General features: G+C 30.9%; 2 protein-coding genes and 2 pseudogenes across 3 annotated transcripts; 2 read left to right on the top strand and 2 right to left on the bottom strand.

The window, feature by feature from the left end:
• Positions 1–803: 803 nt before the first annotated feature.
• On the top strand, positions 804–5,314 carry LOC145193159 (polyadenylate-binding protein 2-like). Its single transcript, XM_090100804.1, has 8 exons — positions 804–1,074; positions 3,182–3,290; positions 3,412–3,476; positions 3,564–3,670; positions 3,808–3,895; positions 4,305–4,447; positions 4,520–4,554; positions 4,748–5,314. Exons 1-7 carry the CDS (start codon positions 958–960, stop codon positions 4,551–4,553), a joined length of 663 nt encoding a protein of 220 aa, XP_089956930.1. The 5' UTR covers positions 804–957; the 3' UTR covers position 4,554; positions 4,748–5,314.
• A 2,558-nt stretch (positions 5,315–7,872) lies between these two features.
• Positions 7,873–14,113, bottom strand: LOC149882570 (sodium/potassium-transporting ATPase subunit alpha-like; annotated as a pseudogene). Its single transcript, XR_016456521.1, has 14 exons — positions 13,515–14,113; positions 12,922–13,038; positions 12,512–12,838; positions 12,079–12,268; positions 11,502–11,884; positions 11,083–11,390; positions 10,446–10,744; positions 10,171–10,365; positions 9,610–9,783; positions 9,332–9,520; positions 8,853–9,244; positions 8,397–8,662; positions 8,084–8,277; positions 7,873–8,006 (listed from the first exon to the last, which is right to left on the bottom strand). The product of XR_016456521.1 is annotated as a sodium/potassium-transporting ATPase subunit alpha-like (transcript).
• A 1,160-nt stretch (positions 14,114–15,273) lies between these two features.
• LOC149882569 (uncharacterized) lies at positions 15,274–17,253 on the bottom strand. Its single transcript, XM_090100745.1, has 2 exons — positions 16,253–17,253; positions 15,274–16,092 (listed from the first exon to the last, which is right to left on the bottom strand). The coding sequence occupies exons 1-2, from the start codon at positions 16,523–16,525 to the stop codon at positions 15,970–15,972; spliced, it is 396 nt and encodes a 131-aa protein (XP_089956871.1). The 5' UTR covers positions 16,526–17,253; the 3' UTR covers positions 15,274–15,969.
• A 3,637-nt stretch (positions 17,254–20,890) lies between these two features.
• Positions 20,891–21,783, top strand: LOC149882568 (uncharacterized; annotated as a pseudogene).
• Positions 21,784–23,015: the final 1,232 nt, after the last annotated feature.

Genomic DNA, 23,015 nt, shown 5'->3' with positions numbered 1-23,015 from the left:
TTTTTAATTGTTCATTTTAACTTATTTTGGCATTTTTTTATTTTTTTATCTTTTCAATTTTTTTTTTTTTTTTTTTTTTTTTTTTTAATTTTTTTTTTATTTTCAGTTTTACGATTTATCAAATAAAAACAGTAACTATAATAAGGAAAAAAAAAGGATTGCTTAGCAAAACGACACACTATCTGTCCAGTTTTACCCCGCATTATCCGATGGAAATGAGGGAACGTCTAGAACTTGGCCTACCTCGGGCCACAAACTCTGCGGCCTCATTAAGATCAAGATTATGTAATAATTGGTTGCTCTTCAACGCAGATCTCTCTATTTTTGTAAAAGATGTTGCGTTAATGAACTGAAAGCCTAGGAGTACTAGCATGTGGTTTTTTAATGTTCATTTACATATGTGCTTTTTTATCATCACAGTTTTTATTTAATATAGATACCACATCTTCTCAATAAAAAAGTATGAATATTTACATGTAAATACAAATCCTATAATCAAGGGTTTTTATGAAACTTTCCTTGTAACTAATTTGCATCTACACAGTACAGCAAACATAAACCGACGTACCAGTAAGCTTCAGCTAGTACTTAAAGTGATACTTGTAAATTATGATAATTGGAAATTGGTATTAATGCTGTTGATATATAATATGTATATATATATGTATATATATATATATATATATATATATATATATATATATATATATATATATATATATATATATATATTATATATATATATATATAATGTAATTTATATGTTGTATAATTAAGTTGAAGACGTTATGTGTAATTAAAAACCTCATAAGGTATTGATAACATATTCTGCTTGTTTTTACAAGTACATTTAGTAAAAGCATATATAACTAGGAATTAGTCTGACTTAACAAAATACACATATAGCTACATTACAATCCTAGTTACAATATATAATTTGGCTCCTTAAGTAACATCATGAGTGACGAAGTATATGCAGGAGAGTTTGAAGGTTCAAATTGGTCATCCCCACGTAAAGAAAGTGATGAAGCTTTGATTGATGATGCATCTCTTAATGAAGAGGCAGATGACCCAGTATGTTTGTTGAAATAAATTTGTGTGTATATCAGTAAGGCAAATGTTAAGTTTAGCATCTTAAATTAAAATTATTTTTATGTTTCTAAGGTTAAGTTAGCTTAAACCAATTTATTTTGAATTCACCATGTTTTTTGGATTTTAGCCAGTTTTAACCCTAGTGCTAAATTAACATTAAGATTTAATTTATCGATTAACATTAAGATTTATTTAGTTTGAAGCCTAACTTCAACCTAAATCAATTAAATAAAACTTAACTTTCTTCTTTAATGCATGTGTTTTTAAAGAAAATGCAAATAGTAATATTATGCAACGCTTATATTTACCTTTCAGCAAATAGGTTGTGATGTAAAACCCTCTAAAGATTAAAAAAAAAAAAAATGCTCATAAGTTTAGCGTAGTGTAATTACAAAAATATTTAGGTGCAGTTAATGGTATGACCACCCTTTTTCTTTGTGCCTAGTTCACATCTAATAAAATCAAAAAAAATTTTTGACAATAAACAATTTATAAGATGTCTATGGTACTTTCAAACTTTCTCCTTGATCTTCAGTTACAGAAATTTTAGAGATTTTATGCTCCAAAACTAACCATACATTCATAATCAGTTTTAGATTTGGTGATAAACTGTAGTACCCTGACTTTTTTACTTGAAACAATTTGTAACTGATTTAAATTTGTGACATTGTCTTGCTAAAAGAGACATTCTGTCCAAATTTTGTTTCATTAAATATTTGTCATTTTATAAATAACAGGATGGCTAAATTTGTCATCTTGGTTTAAATACTAAACTAAAAAATCATAAACCAACATTTTTATAAAAATGTTAACAGCTTAACAAAGAATTTTTCCAAAAAATTTGAACCAGAACAGCATTGAAACAGATATTATGGTTTCTTTTTTGATAAAAAAAAGAAACAAGAATTCAGGAAATGTAACAAAATCATTATTGAGCTATTGCAAAAGTTATAATAAAAAGTTGGTAACAAATATGAAGTATTTATCACTATGAATATTTCAATAGCCAATTGAAATGTAGTGAGAAATACTTTATATTTGTTACCAGATAAAATTTTGCAAAACTAGGAAATATCTACCCTCAAATTCAATCATCTTGCTGAGGAACTCAAAAAGTTAAAGTAGCTTTTATCTGATAGTGCTACTCAGCAATGATGAGTTTTTTTGCTCAGGAAGTTTTAAGTTTAGAGAAACTATGAGTTATTTAATGAATTAAGTACTTTGTTGATGAATATTTAGAGTCTACTTGCACAAAAATCTGAAGTACTCTGACATGTTAAGTGAATCAAACAAAAAATCACTGTTAACAGAGATTTAAAAGTTTGTGTGAGATGTCTCTTATTTCTTGAAGAATGGTGTATTACTGCAGCAATTTGTTTGATATTGTCATCTGCATGTATAATTTTATATTGAAATTGTTTTTTCCATTCTATTAATTACCAATATGGTATATTCTCTTGAGTTGGTGACCAAAATTTTATTTTTGACTTTAGCTTCGAAAAACCAGGAAATGTTTTTGGTTTGCTACCCTGAAATAATAAAAGAAAAAGGTTAAGGATAAAGGTTATTGATAAAGGTTATTGTTTGAAACCTCAATTGTTAATTTGAAAATCTTAATTTGAGAAGAAAATAATTTAAGGGTACAAAACTTTTATGCAAAAAATTATTACTTATGGCAAAAAGTTGACACTCAAAAATGTGAAAAATTTTACTCCAATTTTTTTTTCTAACAAATATTAAGGTTAAAATTAGGATTGGAAAAATCTCAGCCCAGTCAATTTAATTTGCAGGTGGATATTTGAAACTTTAAAATAAACAGTAACTGCATAATGATATTTCAGTAGTTTAAACACTCATGTCATTTACAAAAAAAAATTGTTCATTTAGGCTAACCTGGTTTTAAAAAAATAATAATACTAAGCTTGAAAATCAAAAAATAAAATTTTAGACATGTAGTTTTTGTAACATTCTTGATATGTAATTCCAGCTTCTGTTCTTTTGTTCTTTTTCTGTGCAAAGCGTCCAATAAATGCATTCAAATAAATTTCTGAGAAGATTTAAGATTTTTTAGTAAATAAACTGTTTATAGGAAATTGAAGCAATCAAGGCAAGAGTAAAAGAAATGGAAGAAGAAGCTGAAAAGTTAAAGGAAATGCAAAAAGAAGCTGAAAGTAGTTTAATGAGTCCACAACATACAGGTTTAGTCATGTTCATATTAAATTTTTTTTTTTTTAAATCAAATAATTCAGGAATTTTAAATTATTTTAAATGGTTTGTAATTTGTACAAATTATTTTCTGTATCCTGGTTTACTTTCTAGTCCCATCTTCTCTTCCTGGTGAAGACCAAGCTTCCATTGATTGTCGATCTGTTTATGTTGGAAATGTATGTGTTCATTTTAAGAATTTTTAAAATTTTCTAACTTGGTTGAAGTTTTGTATTATCAGAATTTCCTGTAATTTGTCATTTAAGGTTGATTACTCTGCTACTGCCTCTGAGCTTGAGCAACACTTCCATGGTTGTGGATCAGTGAACAGAGTTACTATATTATGTGATAAGTTTAGTGGTCATCCGAAAGGGTACATTTTTTAAATTACCATATTTTTGTGTTAATAACACTTTAAAATTAGTTTAACTTATAAATTTATATGTATAAAAATTGTATGTATGTATATGTGTATGTGTGTGTATAAACTAAATGCTATAATTGATTAAGGTTTGCATATGTTGAGTTTGGTGATAAAGATTGTGTTGAAAATGCTGTTCAACTCTCTGATTCGCTTTTTAAAGGGAGACAAATTAAAGCAAGTGTTTTTTTTTTTTTTTTTTGCTTTTTTTTTATTCGGTTAATAACAGGCAGCTTTTGTTTCTGTGAAGTCTGGTAACCATTGTACTTATGTTATTTTATGATTTAAATTTTATTACTATTATTACACTTTGAAAAATGAAAACTACATGGGAAAAACCACTAATGTCCAATTTCACAAATTTGTGTCTTTTACATCATGTTCTGGTGCTCACATAACTTCTGACAATATATAAACGAAAAACCACAGTTACCAGGCATCGAGATATTTACAAATATTTAACACAAGGTTACTGAAGTACACAAGACTCCATTTTTCTCTTGAAACTGTGTGTCTTCGTCCCCAGCCTTCAGTTGTTTTCTCAATATTTTGTCAAAAGTCTGAAACTAATGACATTCTTTATCAGGTGACAGCAAAACGTACGAATGTACCTGGCATATCAACTACCAATCGTGGTTTTCGTGGAGGTCAAGGAAGAGGCAGAGGTAGAGGAGGATTCCGAGGAGGTTATATGGGTGGATTTACTCCTCGAGGAAGAGGCGCCTATAGGTAAAGTTAATGACTTAATTTTATTTTTAGAGATAAATGTTCGTGTTTAAGTTAATAATTTTTCTTTTTCAGATCGCGACGTGCTCAGTGGTTTTCACCGTATTAAGGTAAGAAAATGGTACTAAAAAATTCTCCCTTTAAATCACACTATCGGGTATTCGTTGTTCGTCACTTTTTTCGCTTGTGTTATGCTTGCAGACAAGTGAAAAAAGTGACAAACAACGAGATATTATCTCAAAAATACAGAATGTTGTGTATTCTCGTTTTGTCATTTTAACCGATTCTCTCCGCTTGTTATAGATGACTTCACATTCCAAAAAAAAAAAAAAAAGAACCAAGAAAAAAATTCAAAAGGAAAAAAAAGAAGTTTAAAAAAAAAAAGAAAAATGTGAAAGAAAATGTTTATATTTATTACCGGTCACGTGGCATATAGAATAAAAGATTTTAGATTTTACTTGAGAGTAATATACGAAGGGAAATGGTTCAGAAGTTGATTGCGCCACGTTTCATTCTATATATTGACGCCGTGGCAATGTTAAAGATGGCTGCTACGTCGCAATTTAAGCCAGAAAGCAATTACATTTTTTGCTGAGAGTGCAAGCTGTTATATGATTTCTTGAAGTGTGCGAAGAATTTTTATCGGCCTATCTCTAATAACCCCACACGTAAAATTATATATATTTTTCGTGTGTTTAAGCTCCAATATTTCTCTCACTGTTTTATTATTTGATGCACGCGTATTTTCTTGACGTTGATGTTTTCTTTTTTAAACTGAATTAACTTTTTGAGTTTTAGCTAAACGTAATTATGAAATTCTTAACATTCAGTTTGTATATTTTTTTCAGCAAAGTTTAAAAAGAAATCTAATGCTTTGTTTATTCATCGTTCGATACCCGAATTTTAAAGTTTTGTTTAAAAAGATTTCGCAGTTGATAAAATACTTAAACGTCTAGAGTAAATGTGGAAGGGGCACAGAGTTGTGGTTTAAAGGTACCGGGTGAAAACTTTAGGAACCAAAATTACCATATGTTTAGAATCGATTCCTTCACTTTTGTTTAAGAAAAGTTTGAGAATCCAAACTTTTCTCGGACAAAAAAAGTCTTCTTAATAAAATGTTTCTAAACAATGATTTAACACTGCAATAGCTTCTCATCGGACTCTCCTTTTTTTCTTTATAAAGTAATAAATATCCAACATCCCTTGCGCTCGACTGATTCTGATCCCGATCATTCGAATATTTATTCAAGTTGTCAGATAATTCAATTTGTAATGTGCGTCTTTTTACTCCTAAAATTAAACACGCTCCTGAGAAGATGTTTTAGAGAAGATCTTTCTTATTTTTCCTTTTATTCGAAAGACGTTTCTGAAATATGAATCTTCCGAAATTGTCCGAATAAATGAGCTCGAATGATTTATGTACTAATTTGTTTCCGTTTATAAATCCTGCTTAGGTTTTTTTTCTAACAAACTTCGTTGAGTTATGTTTAAAATTATGGAACGTGTCACCCAGAGAAATCTAAAGTTTAAGTATTTTGATTTCGCTTGGGAAATTGAAATGCATGCAACGCACTATTCTGGTCCTCTACGCTCCTTTTATTTTCCACGAGCTGCGTGTATGAATACTTCATACCAATAAACTGTAAATTTCATTCAAATACTTCTCGATAAATAATATTCTTAGTTTTTTTCGCATTTTCAGACAGTTGAATTTTTAAAGAATTCATTGATTTTGCCCTCGACAACGCCACCTATAATAGCTCATGCGCAAAAAAAAGGCGTGTCCAGTTGAATGCCAACTTTAATGAATGCCTGACCCTAAGATTTGGTAATTGTCATTGCAAAAGATAATTTGATAGGATATTGCTTTCTTTGAAACTCGAAAAGAAACTAATCATCGGTAGGTTCTAATTTAATTTTTGGAATTAGGACACATTTTCCTATAAAGCTTCCCGTTACAATTTCACTGTTGATAATATTCGGGAAAATTCGCATCATTCGAAAACAAACACTATTACAAAGACCACTTTTTATGTCTAGATTTCTGAACAACATAGCTATTGCACCAACCTTCAATCATAGCTCGTGGGGAGGCAAACCGCTGCTTAAAAGAGTATTCAAAAGTTCCATTGTATATTCAGTGGTTCGAATTTTCACCAGGTTCACAAATAATTTGGTCAATGCTTTTTACGACGACCAAATCCTGTAAAATCAAGTAACACATGTTATCAAATGTAAATAAAATTTACTTATATAATATCCTAAGTACCCATGTGTTTTTTTATAACTAAAATGAAACGGCTATTAAAAGTAAATTATATAAAATTACTTTTGATTACTTAAGTTTACTTTTTAAATAATCTTTAGTTACAATTAAAAGTAATATATACTTAAAAAGTAAGTAAATTTACTTTTGGTCAACATTTTCTCTGAAAGGATACTGTACGAGTGAGTAAAACGCAGTGAAACAAAACTTTCAGTAAAGCATAGTTAATTTGATTTGGGGCAACAACTGGTGTGAACGGATTTAGATATTTTTTCCCTGTCCACCTTTAAAATATCTATTGTTGATAAGCGAATTGAATTGAAATATCTTTGCTATAGCCTCTCGCAAGGTCTTCTATAATTGCTGGTAAGTACAGATTCCACATTTCCAATGGATTACTTGGCTGACCATGGATAAGAATTGTTGCAAATAAAATACGCAATCTCTCGACATTGACAGCTTAATTGCTTCCCGCATACAGTTATTCCAGTGGTCATCTCTTTCTACCAATCCTCTTCGAACTGCACAGTTTTCAATGATTCAAAACTTGTTGCACCAGGACAATAAAAAAGAAGCAATCGCAAATAAAAACTTTCGATCTCTCTAGGATTAACATTATATATTCATTCAATTATATTATTGAGATTAAGTATCCGCTTTTTCCTCAAGTTTCACTTTGAATCCCAAGTATAATGGAAAGGATTATCATGATGGAGAATACTCAAGGCAGTTTCATCAATTTGGTTCAACTTGAAACATGCCGTCAACGTAGTTTTCGAACTTCTTTCGATTGCTTGTTCCTCTTCTCCTTGTTTAACATGACCAAAATTTAAACAGTTGGGTCAACCGAGTCCTTAAGGTCTCTTCGCTAATTCCTTAAAACTTTTGGAATTGTAATCAAAAATATTATTTTTATTTACATCTATTATATTTATCTTTCTTTACTTCCAGTTTATCATTTAACAAACAACTCCTAGAAGTTAGTCACGCAAAGTTCGAATCTATTTTACATTAGGTGTATATTTATTTAGGACAAGCGAAATATCCTTTCTTAAACGAATATCCCAACTTTAAATAGTACAGTTTAAGTATCGCAAATATCGATCGGCTCCGTATGTTTTAAAGAAAAGAAAGGGGTAAAAACATGAAGTAGAACAAAGAGTTGACAAAAGCTCTTTGACAACAAAATTAAAATTACAGAATAAAAGCAGCACGAAAAACGTCTCTATACGTCTTCACCTGTCGTTTTATAACGATGTTTAGGTGCCTAATAATAAGTTTCTGTCTGCACCCAACCTGTAACAAAAGTAGTATTACTTGATTGACTGCAACTTTTAACAACAAGCTTACTTGCAGATTAAAAAACGACAAACCTTTTGGGTTTCGCCTTAAAACGTATCTTCTAATTTCATCAAGGAAAAGAATCAACAAACTGAATGGAAGCCCAGTTAGCCACCACGTAAAGTTCATCGGACGTAGACGAAGTCCTACATTTACTCCAGGAGTGTACTGGAGAAAAGCTGCAAGAGCAGTCTCAAAGAGTAGTCCAAAATTTAGAAACCAATTGCTAAATACAATGTTACACAAAATAATAGAACAACCTTTTAAAACAGAAAGTTCATTTTTATCAAACCGCTAAATGAAATAAACTGCAAAAATTGTACTTTTAAAAACTGCTTAGTGTACCTCATTCCTTGATGAAAAAGAGAGAGCCTTCTAGTTTTACTGATAACAAGATCTGCCCATTGCACTACCACAATGGTAACGAAGAAAGCTGTTTGGCATGTTAGCTCCAAATCTTTACGCTGTGAATAAGTCCATTCACTTCCAAAGGAGTCAGCAAGGTTGTTAAGCTTCCGATCGTCCCATCTATCTCGAATTCCAAACAAGTGTGATGGCAAAAAACCGTTTTCACCCATGATTACAAAGTATGTAAAGAAACCAGCAGTGGCCTGTAATATAAGAAAATTTAAACAAACCAATGATAGAAAGTGAGTTATACATTCGTCATGCTAGCAAGTGATCTTAAGTAAAAAAGAAAAAAAAAAAAAAAAAAAAAAAACCTGTGCAAAAACAGTGAACAACACAAGTTCTTACAAATGAGATATTCTAGTACAGTAAAAAAAAAAAAAAAAAACCTACCTGCAGCATACCAACCATACCGTATGCGAAACTAATAAGGCGCTCGTTGACAAGTTTATCTTCCAAAGGATCCCGTGGTTTACGCTTCATAATGTCACTTTCAGCCTTTTCATAAGCCAGTGAGATGGCAGGAACCATATCAGTACCAAGATCAATGCAAAGTATAGTAACAGTTCCCAATGGCAACGGGATGCCAAGTAAAATGTACATGAGGAAAGGAGATATTTCAGGAACATTACTAGTCAAAGTATAGGCAATTGATTTTTTTCAGTTATCAAAAATAAGGCGCCCTTCTTCAACACCAGTTACAATCGAAGCAAAATTATCATCTAACAAGATCATATCAGCAGCTTGTTTAGAAACGTCTGATCCTGCAATTCCCATAGCAACACCTACAAGAAGTACAAGTAACTTAAGCTTTTCAAGTGACACTAAAAACACATAAGAAAAGAGCACCACATGCATCATGGAAAACTTACCGATGTCAGCTTTTTTTAATGCAGGTGAGTCATTAACACCATCACCAGTAACAGCTACAATTGCACCAAGCCGTTGAAAACCTTCAACAATGATTAACTTTTGCTGTGGTGAAGTCCGTGCAAACACTATTTCAGTATGGTGTCTTAAAATATCATCCAAATCGTTTTGGGATATGTCTTTTAGTTGAGCTTTAGATAAAGAAAGTTCATGATTTTAAAAACTGCAGTAAAAAAAACTCAATAATTTTAGATCATTTTAAATGTATTTAGTTACATACACCCATGAACAACACAGGCTTTAGCATCACATTTATTGACTTGAGCTAGTGGTATGTTCAATCGCTGTGCTATGTCTTCTACAGTTTCATTCCCCTCCGAGATGATTCCAACACCTTTTGCAATTGCTTTAGCTGTAATTGGATGATCACCAGTCACCATGATAACTTTAATACCTATAACAAAATAATTTAGAGGTTGCAGAAAATAAATTTTTTGTTATCTATTATTTCAAATTTTTTCATATCTAATTTTATATATTGAAAAAATCTAAAACAAAGAAAAGTCAACGGATCTAGAAAAAATATTCAGCCATTTAAAAGTTTTTTTCAACACCTCCGTTTTATGTAGAACTATGACTTAGATATATACTAGGTACTAATATTTGAGGATACTGATATTTCGGCATTTTAATTGTCTTTAGTGTTATACACTAGGTACATGCTTAGCCAACACTTTAGGTGTTTACTAAACCTGAATGAAACTTAGTGGTTAAATAAAAGCATTAAAAAAATAATCTAAAAACAGATTGTTTATGGTAGAACATTTATTTGAGAACATACCAGCACTCCTGCACTTGCTGACTGCATCAGGTACAGCAGCTCGAGGAGGGTCAATCATACTTAATAGACCCACAAAACACAAATCTTCTAATGGGAAATTCTGTTCTTCATCAGTCTTGAATACAAAACCTCTGGGATATTGTCCAGCGGGTAGGTAGTAATGACAAAACCCTAACACTCGTTCTCCAAGACCACCTAGAAGGCATTCAACATTTCAAAATTGAACACTTTTCAGTGATTACAATGTAAAAATTGTATGATTGTTGGCAACAAACCTAATTCTTCATAAGCGTGGTTGTAAGATTTCCTAATATCATCAGCCAAAGCATGTTCAACTCCATTAATAAGAATTGTTGAACATCTTTCCAATATTCTTTCAGGTGCACCTTTCATTACAAGAAGATATCTTGGATCGTCAGGTTGCTTATGAATAGAGATTTGATACTTATTGGTTGAATTAAATGGAATTTCTGCTACTTTTTTGTATTTGGCTCTTATACTCATAACACTGCCTGCTGAATGTTCAATGAACTTCAAGATGGCAGTTTCTGATGCATCACTGTTGCACTCTTTTCTGCAAAACAAAAAGATAACTTAATTACGTTTACGACAGATATTGTGGGTATTGGAAATTCAATGCATTTCATTAATCATTAAACAACTTGCTTTTTTTTTTCAAGTCTTTTTATGAAATATATCATTTTTTAAATTAGTGTCTTTTTTTAAAATTTGGGTACAATTTTGTTGCTTATACTTTGTACATTAATTTACAACTTAAGCTCTCCACAGATACTTTGAGGTTAAAAGTTATTTACACTTATTTATGTGATTTAAGCTCACTTTTTTTGTGTTTTTATTTTTACTTTGGATTAGTCAATGAATAAAAAGATATAATCAAAATTGATGCAACACCTCAGAACAGGAATATTTTCCTGTTTAGGCTTGAACTCAGCGCGATTACACAATGCTCCTACTAGGGCCAGAGCTTTCCATGTAGATGACCCTTTCTCATGGGCAACACCGGATTGGTCTTCAGTTGTGTCAGCTTCAACAATTACTTTGTCAAACCACATATGAGCTACAGTCATGCGATTTTGAGTTAATGTACCAGTTTTGTCAGAACAAATAACTGAGGTGCTTCCAAGTGTTTCAACTGCCTCCAAGTGTTTCACGAGACAATTTTTTTTAGCCATTTTTTTTGCAGTCAGGGTCAAGCATACCTTTTATAAATTAAACAAATAGATAAAACGAGCCTATTTACAGCAACAATTTTTATCAATATCGATGGTCATGCAAAAAATAGATAGTCTTAAAAAGTCAAGAATGCTTTCTGTGACAGTAACTGGCAAACCCTCTGGGACATTTGCAACAATAATACCAATTAAGAAGATGATGGCCTCAAGCCAATGATATCCCATTGAAAGTGAAATGATCAAAAAAGTTACGCCAACAAAAATCGCAAACTTAGTGATAATACGAATAAAATGTTCAAGTTCTTTAGCAATAGGAGTTTGTCCACTTTCCAGTCCTGATGCAAGATTAGCAATTCGCCCCATTACAGTGTTATCACCAATTCTAACAACTACTCCAGTTGCAGTACCTTCGACAGCATTTGTGGAAAAAAAAGCAAGGTTCTTAGTTTCGAGGGGGTTTTCAGATGTGCAATCAACACTGCGACCTTGGGGTTCCGATTCGCCAGTAAGTGAAGAATTGTCTACCTAAAAATAATTTATTTCCTAAGTAAGTAACCTTATTAGAAAATTCATAATTTTTTCAACATTTTATATGTATATAAAAAACTCAATAGCATTAGTTTTTCAAATACCAAACACTACTTTTGATGACTTTAACAAGCATACACTTGTATACATAGATGATATGATGGTATGATGGTATGGTTATATTTACTTGCCTTTAACCCTTTGCAATCAACAATTCTAATATCAGCTGGAACTCTGTCTCCAAACTTTACAAAGACGACATCACCAAGAACAATTTCAACAGGATTTATAGTGATTTTTTGACCGTCTCGTAACACAACAGCTTCCTGCGGTATCATCTTTTTAAAGCTCTTCATGATCTTAGAACTCTTTGCCTCCTAAATATAACAATGTAATCAATAAAAAAAAAGATGCTTGTTTAAACAAACGTTTAAATTTAAAAACTTTTCCTTAACTATCTGCTAAGTTACATTATTTAAATATTCAAAATTAGTAATTTTTTATGTAATCACAACTAAACTTGAGATTTTAATCTCTTTAAAGGTAGCATTTCAAATAATTTAGCATTTAGGAGTCTCAGGATAAACTGTGAAAAATAACTTGTTTACATCAATTTTTACCTGATAGTATGCAAAACATCCAGTGATAAAATTTACAGAAGCCAGAGCGATGCCTAAGTATAGCTCTTCTTTTGCCAGATCTTCCTCTCTACTTATACGTATAAGATAGGCAATAAAACACAGTATTGCACCAACCCATAATAACATGGCAAAACCACCAAACATTTGCTTACAAAACTTAAGCCATTCAGGCGTTTGTTTTGGGGGAGTTAAGGCATTTGGCCCGTCACGTTCTAAATTGCGAGCAACAACTGAAGATGTCAAACCGGTTTCTAAGTTGGTATCTAGGGATTTTAGGAAATCCTTAAGCTCCATTTTGTGTTCAGACTGTAAAAAAGAAATAGTAAAACAAATTGCAAACACTGTGACAGCCACAAAAGTTTGATTGCATGAAATAGGAATCAAAATACCATTTCTAACTCTTTTTTTAAGAGATCTAAATTGATCTTTTTTGGTTTCACTCTAACTTTCTTCTTTCCATCCTTGTGTTTGCCAGCACCAGCAGTCACTGAATAACTGCCTGAGCTCTAAATAAAAACAAAATGATCAACTACACTGTTTTATGCAATGCTAGCTATGCAAGAAGTTAAGCCACTGAAAAAAAAAACAACTCATGATTAAGTATAAAAAGTAGTCTTGGATATGTCATCCCTGGTCATCTTGAGTGACATGCAGTGAGAACAAAAAGAGAATCAGACTGATGAGGTCATATCATTATTTATAGTTAAAGTAAATGGATTCCCAGAACTACATAAGATAAATGCTAAATTTTATGAAAAGTATTAAGTTAATTTAAGCTCTAGTAATGAATAATTTTATTAAGAAACTTTATGATACATTAAGTTTATAAACACAAATTTAACATAATAACCTCTATATCTAGTCTACTTTTTTTTTTAAATTCAAACTTAGTTATGTAGATAGCCTAACTTCTATACAAAATAGCTTTTTTTTCTTTCTTAATGTACAATAAGAAAGTAACTCTGATTATAAAAAGACTCACCGTTTTTGTTTCTAAATCAACAGGGTCAGCCATTAAAACGAATGGCCAAGTGTTAAGTATTACTTGTCCTTGGATGTGTATAAACGAAATTGTAAATGATATGAGAGTGCTACCCACTTCAGCAAAGCATAACTTGATATCTGATGAAAAGAAGCGTGATAAACTTGGTAATTTTATCATGGGAAAAGCATTCATGGAGAAAACTGTGGTAACAAGATCAACAAGTTACAAGACTGGTTTAACTCTTCCTGCTCAATAAAAACGAGTGAACATATTACGTTTAAACACGTGCAAAGTGGATGGTAAACCTCCATGATGTAGGTATGTGCTTATCCGGCTGTTTACGCCAGTGATATTTACAACTGCACGAGTCCCTTCACAAAAATTTCGTTAGAAAATATGAAGCAGGTTTTTAAATTTTTTATTCAGGTAGCCGTTTTATATAAACTGACAAGAATTCATCTTTGTGTTGCTTTGATATATCTTTGCAACATTTTAGGGTGGCAAAAAATTTGTTTCACTGCCGAAGCACGAGTTGGATATCCTTGATTTACGTTGTCACTTTAAATATAAAAAAAAGAAAAAAGTCCTGCGCATGCGCAAACTAACTTTTTGAGCGGAATTCAAGAACCGAACTTAAGTCAAGTTCGACTTGAATTTTCAAGTTCGACTTTGTCAAATTACCTTGAGCGTAAACGAAACTTGAAAACTTCAAGTTCTTGCTTGAGTAATTCGAACTTGAAAAATAATCTAGGCGTTTAACGGAAAATAACAACCAATAGCGGCAATGCATATTTTTTAAGGGAAAAACCTTTTACTGAAACAAATTCACATAAATGATATTTGAATAATTGATGATTTAATAAAAAGTCAGTAATATAGTAAAAAAGAAACAACAGTCTTATGTATTTTTCATTACAAAAGTAAATTCATCTTGGTACTTTCAGTTTCAAATCCTAAGTTGTAGGTATCCAACAGTTGGTCATAAACTTCAAGTGATCAAGACAATCTCTCTTGATTTCTCTATTTTAACTGATTCCATTTGAATTAAAAAACATGGAAATTATCTAAAAAGTACAGAATCCTATTTTGACACCTTTTGGGGTTGATGGTATTCTACAATCTATTTTTATTTATTTATTTTTTCTAGTATTTTTATGAAAACAAAGGTTTTTTTTTTTTTACAAAAACTAAGAAAACTATTTAAAACAAAATTGTTTTTCTCAATGCTAATACTATATATATATATATATATATATATATATATATATATATATATATATATATATATATATATATATATATATATATATATATATTCAGGTCTTCTAAATGAGTCAATTGAGATCACATATGGAGACAGGTCTTCTGAAATTATTGGGCCACTTATAGAAACAGAAAAGAAAACTTTTACGAAACTATTGATAGTATCTTGTTAATTAACACATGAAAAAGATCAAACTTTAACATTAAACAAAATATCTCTTAATTAAAAAAAAGCAAAAAAGCAATATAATCAAATTCATGATCTTGATAAAGAACTAATGCAAAAACAAACACAAATAGCTAATGTAAAAATAAAACTCACTCCAGCAAAAGCAACAATACAAACAAAAAGTACATGAAAATGGAAATTTACCAAAAAAAATTGTCATAGTTGTATGTTTTAAAAAACAACACAACAGAATTATTCTATTTGAGGATTATTTTTTTCAAACAACATCAAATCTGATTTTTTCTTTTTTTTGGAAAGTTTTAATCTATCATTTTATTTTTTAGTGAAACTGTTTTTTAATATACAATTTTAATATACATTATAATTATAATATTACTTTAATATACAATAATACTAATTTGAAATATAAAATGTAATTCTTTTGAAATAATATGCAGTATAAACATTTGCAAATACTGTTTTTCTTATTAAACTTTTATCCATAATCAGACACACACAACAAAAAGTTTTAAAAGAATCGGTCCACAATTTGATTTCTTATCATTTCTTCAAAAATATCTCTTGTGAATGCTTCAGCACCATCTGTATTTTGTATTTTATTGCCTTTCCAACAATCATTTTGTATTATCATAGCTATAGAATTTCGGAGTTTTGTTGGTAAGGGAATGTTAAGGCAAGAAAATCGTTTTTTTAATATACCAAAACAACATTCAACTGACATGCATGTACTTCTCAAGCTGTAGTTGTATTGCATTTCACTTTCATTTTTTGGATTAGAAAAAAATTGTCCTTAAATATTGTTTACAAGGATAGCCAGGATCACTTTAACATGAACATGTTGACGAGCTTCTAAAACTTGTTTAATAGCTGAGTTAGCAAAAACTCGTGAATCATGAATACTTCCAGGCCATTTAATACAAAATTTTAAAGTTTGTAGGAAATAGCAAAATGCAAATATCCATGAAAACTTATAATCACCTTTGTTGAATTATCAAAGAATCACCCTCTGTTGGAAACTTTATGTACTGATCTTTTACTAGCAATTTGAATTGAAATGTTCTTAACCACTTGACAAACAGTTGACTGATTAACTTTCAGCTGCTCCAAATCTCCTATTACTCTCTAAAAGAGTTTAATTAACTAAATCATATCATAAAAATTTAAATAAAGTACTTTATTTATTTTTACTTGAGTATATTATAAAATGTTGTTAAAAAAATAATATAGAATCTACAATAACAAGGTATAATTGTCTGATACCATTTCTTGAATATCTACTCACTTGCAATGAACCAGTAGCATAAAACCAAAAAGCAATAGCCAGTTGTTGTACAGATGAAAGAGGACACCCTCGATTGTTTACATTGTTGTCAATAACGTCATTAGCTGATATTAAAAAGGTTTCTTTGGAAAATCTGTATTGCTTTTTAAAGTCTATACTGTTGTAGACTTCTAAAGGATTGACTCTGTCAATTATAAACCTTAATATGTGATTTGGGATATTTCTTCTTCTTTTTCTTCTCCTTCTTTCTTCTTCTTCCAAAGTGCAGCTCATACAGATTTTTTTTTTTTTTTTTTAATGTTTTAAGACAAGTTTTTTTTAATCTTTCATATTATCATAACCACTTCTTCTCGTGAAATATCTTTTACTACTTTTATACATATCACATTTTTGTATAACTGGAACTGTTTTTTACTAAATAGAATTAATTTTTATACTTATCTTAATCAACAGCCTTGTGAAATTGGCATATTAGAATCCAATTAGGCAACAAGGCTGTTTATTATTTTAAAAGTGTAAGATCTTCATTATTTGATAAGGAATTTATAATGCTAGGATGTTCGACCTTTCAAAATGCTAATAAGCATTTCTAATGGCATCATAATATGACATTGGATCATTACATACGAGTTACAGGATGTTTTAAAAAAAACACGTTTTCACAATGTTAATCAGTTTTCTGTAATGAATTTATAGACAAATATACTTTCACAATGTAATCTTCTTAATGAAATACGTCAATATACCTAAGTAGCCCCTTTTGCTTGGTAAAAACTCATTTTTACATTTGCAAGTTATACGGTTATAGCAAAGTTTTATACACATCTACAAAATGATAATAGCGGTTTTTTTTTTTTTTTTTTTTTTTTTTTTTCAAGTCTGGTTTCAAGATTGGTAGAATCAAAAAAAGACTTGAAATTTCAAAAACTCTCGTTTTTCAAGTTTGACTTCAATTCAAGTTCGCTTCTTGCATTCCGTTCAATCATAGTCACAAGAGTATATTGTCGGGAAACAAAGGCCGTTTGATTGTTCAACCGCCTTATGTTGAAACTCTTATCAACGACCCGGTGAAGGTGCACAAAAATATAATACATTATTCAACATTATTCTCCTTGTGATTCTGAATTGGTATTCGGATTTAATGTTGGGATCTTTCAAATAATTTTTATATTCATAATCATGGACCTATAAGAGATGGACGTGCAACCTATTGTTTTACATCAAAAAGGCCGCAGAAATCAGCGAGCCATGAGAGAAATTTTCACCCGTCAACAAAAAAATCTATTAAAATGGCTGCCCATAGTTTTAAAACAGAAACTTTGATCACGTGGTATTAGTTTTAACTTTTATACCATTTGTTTAAAAAGACTGCTCAGGATAAAGTAACTACTTCACGTGATGACAAATTACTAAACAAATTACACCAAGGTAAAAGAAATTAGTTGTTGGAACGAACAGATTTTTATCATTTTTCCAAGATAAACATTTGTAAATTTGAGAACTTTTTTCGTGTAAACAAAGTCTGTCAATGATAAAATAGAGCAGTAGGATAACTTTAAAACGACTAAAAAAAGTACAGCGAAATATAAAAAAGCTTAAATAAAATTATTTGTCAAGATCTGGTTTCATTCAACTTCTTAGTCCTTCATTCCGATATGTCGCCATTTTTTGCCTCGACTACTCTATAACTTCGTAATATATATTCCATCATGCATTTTTTTTTTTAGTAGGTGTTTTTTCAAATGGGCTTTTTTATAATTCAATTGATAATGCAAAACCTTTTAAAAAGTTATTAAAATTTATAATTATCTTACAAAATGCGGCCAGATATTTCATGTTTTCGTTTTTCATATTTCATATATTATTTCATTTGTCATAAAAGGCACATAATAACTCGTTTGTCTCTATCAAATAAAAATTAGTTTACATATCGCGAGGTTAGAATTATTTTGTTCTATCTCCATGTTTAAACGTTGGGAGAAAGTTTTTGATTTTTTTCTTAGAGTAAAAATTATTTCAAATTTTAGCTTAAATTTTTAAAGAAATAATAATTTATGCTTTAAATAATTTATGTTTAAACAAACTATTTAGAAAAAAATTTCTAAAATAATGCGTATTTTGAAAGCAATCATTACTTTTTAAAATTAATAACTCATTTTCTCCCAACTTTTAAAATAGAAGATGGAGCAAAATAATTCTAACCTCGCGATATAGCTGGTAAATCATACCATATTAATATTAAATACTTAGCTATTCTTGCGGTTTGCCATAAATTGGCTTTGCTAGATTCTTTAAAACTGTGACAAACTATTTATTTCTTTATTGTATTTACATTCATTTTGTGAATAAAATATTTATCCTTAGCAATATAGTAGATGGAGTAGTTCCCCGGACATGAAACAAATATCCTCTAGGTAGCTACAAAAGTTGATATTTTGTATTATTTATTATATCTCTAGTTATACATATACTAAAGTAGTTAAGTAAATGATCTTAATTTCCATATTATCATCAGCGTTATTTCTTAAAATATTAGGAATATCTAGTTATATAAAATTAAGCTTAAAACCTGATTCTATTGCTGTTATCTTGAATAACTTAAAGGAAGTTGATGTGACTGGTTAGACGAGACAAAAAAATTTTCGACGAATCTGACAGACTTTAATATAATTTAACTTCTATTGTTTGAAACAAAGATTTGTAACTATGCGCAACGAGCATGGTTTGCAAAGAAAACAATAGGTTGCATGTCCATCTCTTATAAGTCCATGACATTATCTCTCCGGTATGTTAAGAAAGATTAATAAATAGAATGCTTTATTTAAAGTTAATTTATTATAAATATTTATACATTTTTTGCTTATTCCTATTACTAATTACTGCTGTTTTGTAGTGATGCTGTTATGTACTTCTTGTGTTAGTTGAATATGATTTTATTTTTGTATATATATATATATATATATATATATATATATATATTTATATATATATATATATATATGCATATGTATGTACATACATATGATATAAAAGAAATAGGTATGCTAGGCAAAACAATAATATTTATATTTTTGTATATAAGTTATATACATTATATGCACTACATGTGTGAGAAAATCAGAGGTGCATCATATGGATAATTTTTTCAAGTTATTAATCTATTATAATGTCATTCATTCTTTTTTTTAAAGAAATTGGCTACAATGATGATCTATTTAATTTTATTAGAAAATCGTTATGAGGACCACCTCCATCCCCCACACGCCCATCCCCCATATTATTGCGGAAAATGTTAGGTACCTATTCTGCTACAAAAAATTAGGTGTCTTCCACATAATATTTTTCATGCACATAAAAAAAAAAGTCTTTAAATTGGGCCTAATGCATTTAAAAAAAGACTCAACACACCTTCGATATCAGTTTTATATATGAACTACAACGAAGTTTTTTAGAACAGTAAATTCAATAATTGCAGTGGTAACTGCAAAAAAAAAAAAAAAACAAACACAAAAAATGAAGTTTAACTATTCCACTTTTTAAAAAATACCTATCTTGATATGAAATTCTAAAAAATAACACGACAACATGCATTCTTACACATACGCCAAGCACGCAATAAAATAAAATGGTCGCAGATTTTGATTATAAAATCAGTACCGTTGTTATGTTAAATAAAAAGACAAGCATGCATATTTGAGCATGCGCAGTGACTAATTTTCAAAATTAAATTACTAACTGCGCACGCACACGTGATTGATTTTCCCTTCCCTTTCCCTTTCCCGTAGCAAAAACGGATGAGTGGAAACTCTTCTTAAGTTTGAAGTCGAACTTCAAACCTGAAGTACGACTTGAGCTAATAAAAAAAGCGAATTTCAACTAAAATTAGACTTGAAAACAGCGAAAATTATGTCGTTTTTCTAGCCTAACTTCAAACCAGATTTAAGAGAGCAAACATACTTTCCGAATGCAAGAAGCAGACTTGAAATTTCAAGTCAGACTTCAAATCTGAAGTCTGTTCCGTTGATCTGCTCGTATTGTTCCGTTCCATTGAACCATTGTCACAAGAAAATAGTCTGGAAACAAACAAAAGTGCTTTGTTTATGGTATTGTTTAAGAAATTACTCATTCTCATTCTTCCGAAGGTGTACAGTAACTCAAATAAACAAAAAGATGTGTTATTTTTAAGTATCTGCAAAGAACAAAAAAATTATTGCTTGCAAGTCATCACTTAAAACCTTGGGAACTTCAAAAGGCAAGCTTTTTGGTAGAGACTGCTTTGTAGCAAACAATGATTTTCAGCTCAATAAACTGCGTTACAGTGACAGTAAAGGTAAATAAATATAAACTATTTATCATATTTTTACTCTAAAATAGTTTTGCTGATCAAATTATGGACTTTGAATAATATTAAATATTCTGAGCATAAAAGATTTGTTAAGTAGCATAGTTTTTTCAAATATAAAAAAAGTTCTTTGCATGGCCACACTTGCACATCCTCTTTCATACACATGGAGTTTTGATCCATCACTTCCACAAACTTCAGAGTTTTCTGGAGTAGTTTTGTGTGAAGGACTGAAAATATGTTTGTTCCAAGACTTCACACCTGAAACAGGTTAGATTTTATGTTGTAATAATGACCTCATCACATACTTTATGACTCTAGCTTTAATTGGAAAGCTACTGGTCCCTGGATGAAAAAGTTCTATGTTGCATCAGGTCATGGACTTGAGTAATTGTCTTGCAATCAGGTTGTCAAAGATATTTGTAATGCACTTATTAAAAGCAGCACAATGGCTCTTTCCCTTATTCACAGAAAAATAGACATTTTTAGTGGTGATCTCAATGAACCAGTTTTTAATTCAATTGTTTACTTTTGCCCAGGTACTTAGGAAATGATATTAGCCAGCTTCCTAAATGGTATTATTAGTGGGATTGACTGTCAGTATGAGTGACAGCTCAACATGACCTCAACTGATCAACTGAAGTCCCAGACACTTTTAACACAACCTCTTAACATTGATTCTGAAGAACTTGTAGGTATGTTTAGTGGTGCAAAGCAGAAAGCTTGTACTGCCATGCTTTGTTTCTTGTCATCAAAAATTCACACATGCAAATATAGGACAACTAATTTTATCTCTAAAAAACCAACTGATGTACAAAATAAATTGATGGCTTGGTCTATCTCCTCAGCCCAAAAAAAGCAGTTAGCAAACATACAATGCCATGAAACGAAGTTAGAGTTGACTAAACGCATGGCTAAAATGATTCAATTTAAAGAGCACAATGTAAGAAGAAAAGCAGAAAAAGTATTAAAAACTTGCATGCCTCAGCAGATAAAGCGACTGTTTCCTGATTTGGAAAGTAATGCAGCTGCAGATATTGAAGACATTCTCAATGGTATGTGTAGCATGTGACATGATGGTGACACTAACAGCCAAGATTTATGCTATGGCAGACTTCTTAGCATTAAAAAAAATAACATTACCATGTATATAGTTTCTTATGAGGTTGGATATCGCAATAAAAGGTAGAAACAACCTGTTATACTAGAATGGCCTATTGCCTCACAGAATGTTTGAAGAAACATGTCACTGCCTCGATGGTTCAAAACGCCGAGACAAATACAGTCGCTAACGAGTTATTCGCTCAATGGGCGGGGTTTGATAATTGGTATAGAGGTACACGCTAGTTCCTCGCTATCGACTTTCGAAGCACTAGCGATCAACATCTTCAAGGTTCAGACTTGAAACTAGAAAACACAAATAATGGTATAACTATAAATATAACTCGTACCTCGTCTGGAGCCGCGTCTATCGATGTTAATGTGTTCATCGTGTTTGACGTAAAGTTCGAAGAAGGTTGCTTCATAGGAGCCTCATCTTGAGAGACTCATCTCAGAGGCTACTGCACGTTTGGCCTCATCTTTTGCTACATCACTGTCATCATCAACCCTGTCGCTCGCGGCTCGCTCGCTACTCACTCGTTTGCCGGCCGATAGCCCGCCCGTCATCCAATCTATAGCCTGCTCGTCACCTGCTCGCTTGCTGCTCGTCACCTACTCGATAGCTCGCACGCTTGCCGCTTGATAGCCAGCTCGCCGCTCACTCACTCGATACCTCAGTGACGACCTCACTACCCCCAGAGGGTTGATAAGTTGACATACTGGGAAGGACTTACCCTTCTGGCGAAGCCCTCCTTGAGTCAACTTTAATCAACCTGTGAGGATTACCCCTCAGAAGTACGTTAGAGAGTTCCTCACAGGGTATTGAGCTATATCTGACTCATCAGAAAAAACTGAGTTCTCAGCAGCCTTTTGCATCTTACTTGTTTTTATTCGCATAAATTTCTGTAATAATAATGTAGAAAAGAAATATTTTAACATTATTAAAACTAGACTTTAAAAAATTAACCTTGTTTTGTTTCTGTTGATAATTAAAGAATGAAGTACAGCACGTTTAATGATCAACATGGATCATTGATTTCATTTTCTTAAATACAAAGGTTAGAATTAATCGCTTCCGCGGTTAAACGCTGAGCAGTTTACCGAAATATACATTGAACCCTCTGAACCCTCTATTACTACGTCTCTGGAGGGAAACGTTTTGCAAACCCTTGGGATATCACTACTATAAAAAGCGGGTTCTGGCTCATTGATACTTTTCTATACTTAAGGGTTCTGGCTCATTTCCATTTTTGCGCATTTTCATTATGAGATGACATTATGAAAAAAGGTTGTGAATGTCTTAGTTAATTTATTCTTTGT

Source organism: Hydra viridissima, unplaced genomic scaffold (assembly GCF_058129835.1).
Source record: "Hydra viridissima isolate aposymbiotic clone 2 unplaced genomic scaffold, HvirCarnegie_v1 scaffold_10, whole genome shotgun sequence".
NCBI classification, from domain to species: domain Eukaryota; kingdom Metazoa; phylum Cnidaria; class Hydrozoa; order Anthoathecata; family Hydridae; genus Hydra; species Hydra viridissima.
Note: the sequence above shows the minus strand (reverse complement) of the source record. Positions and strands in the feature narration are given on the sequence as shown.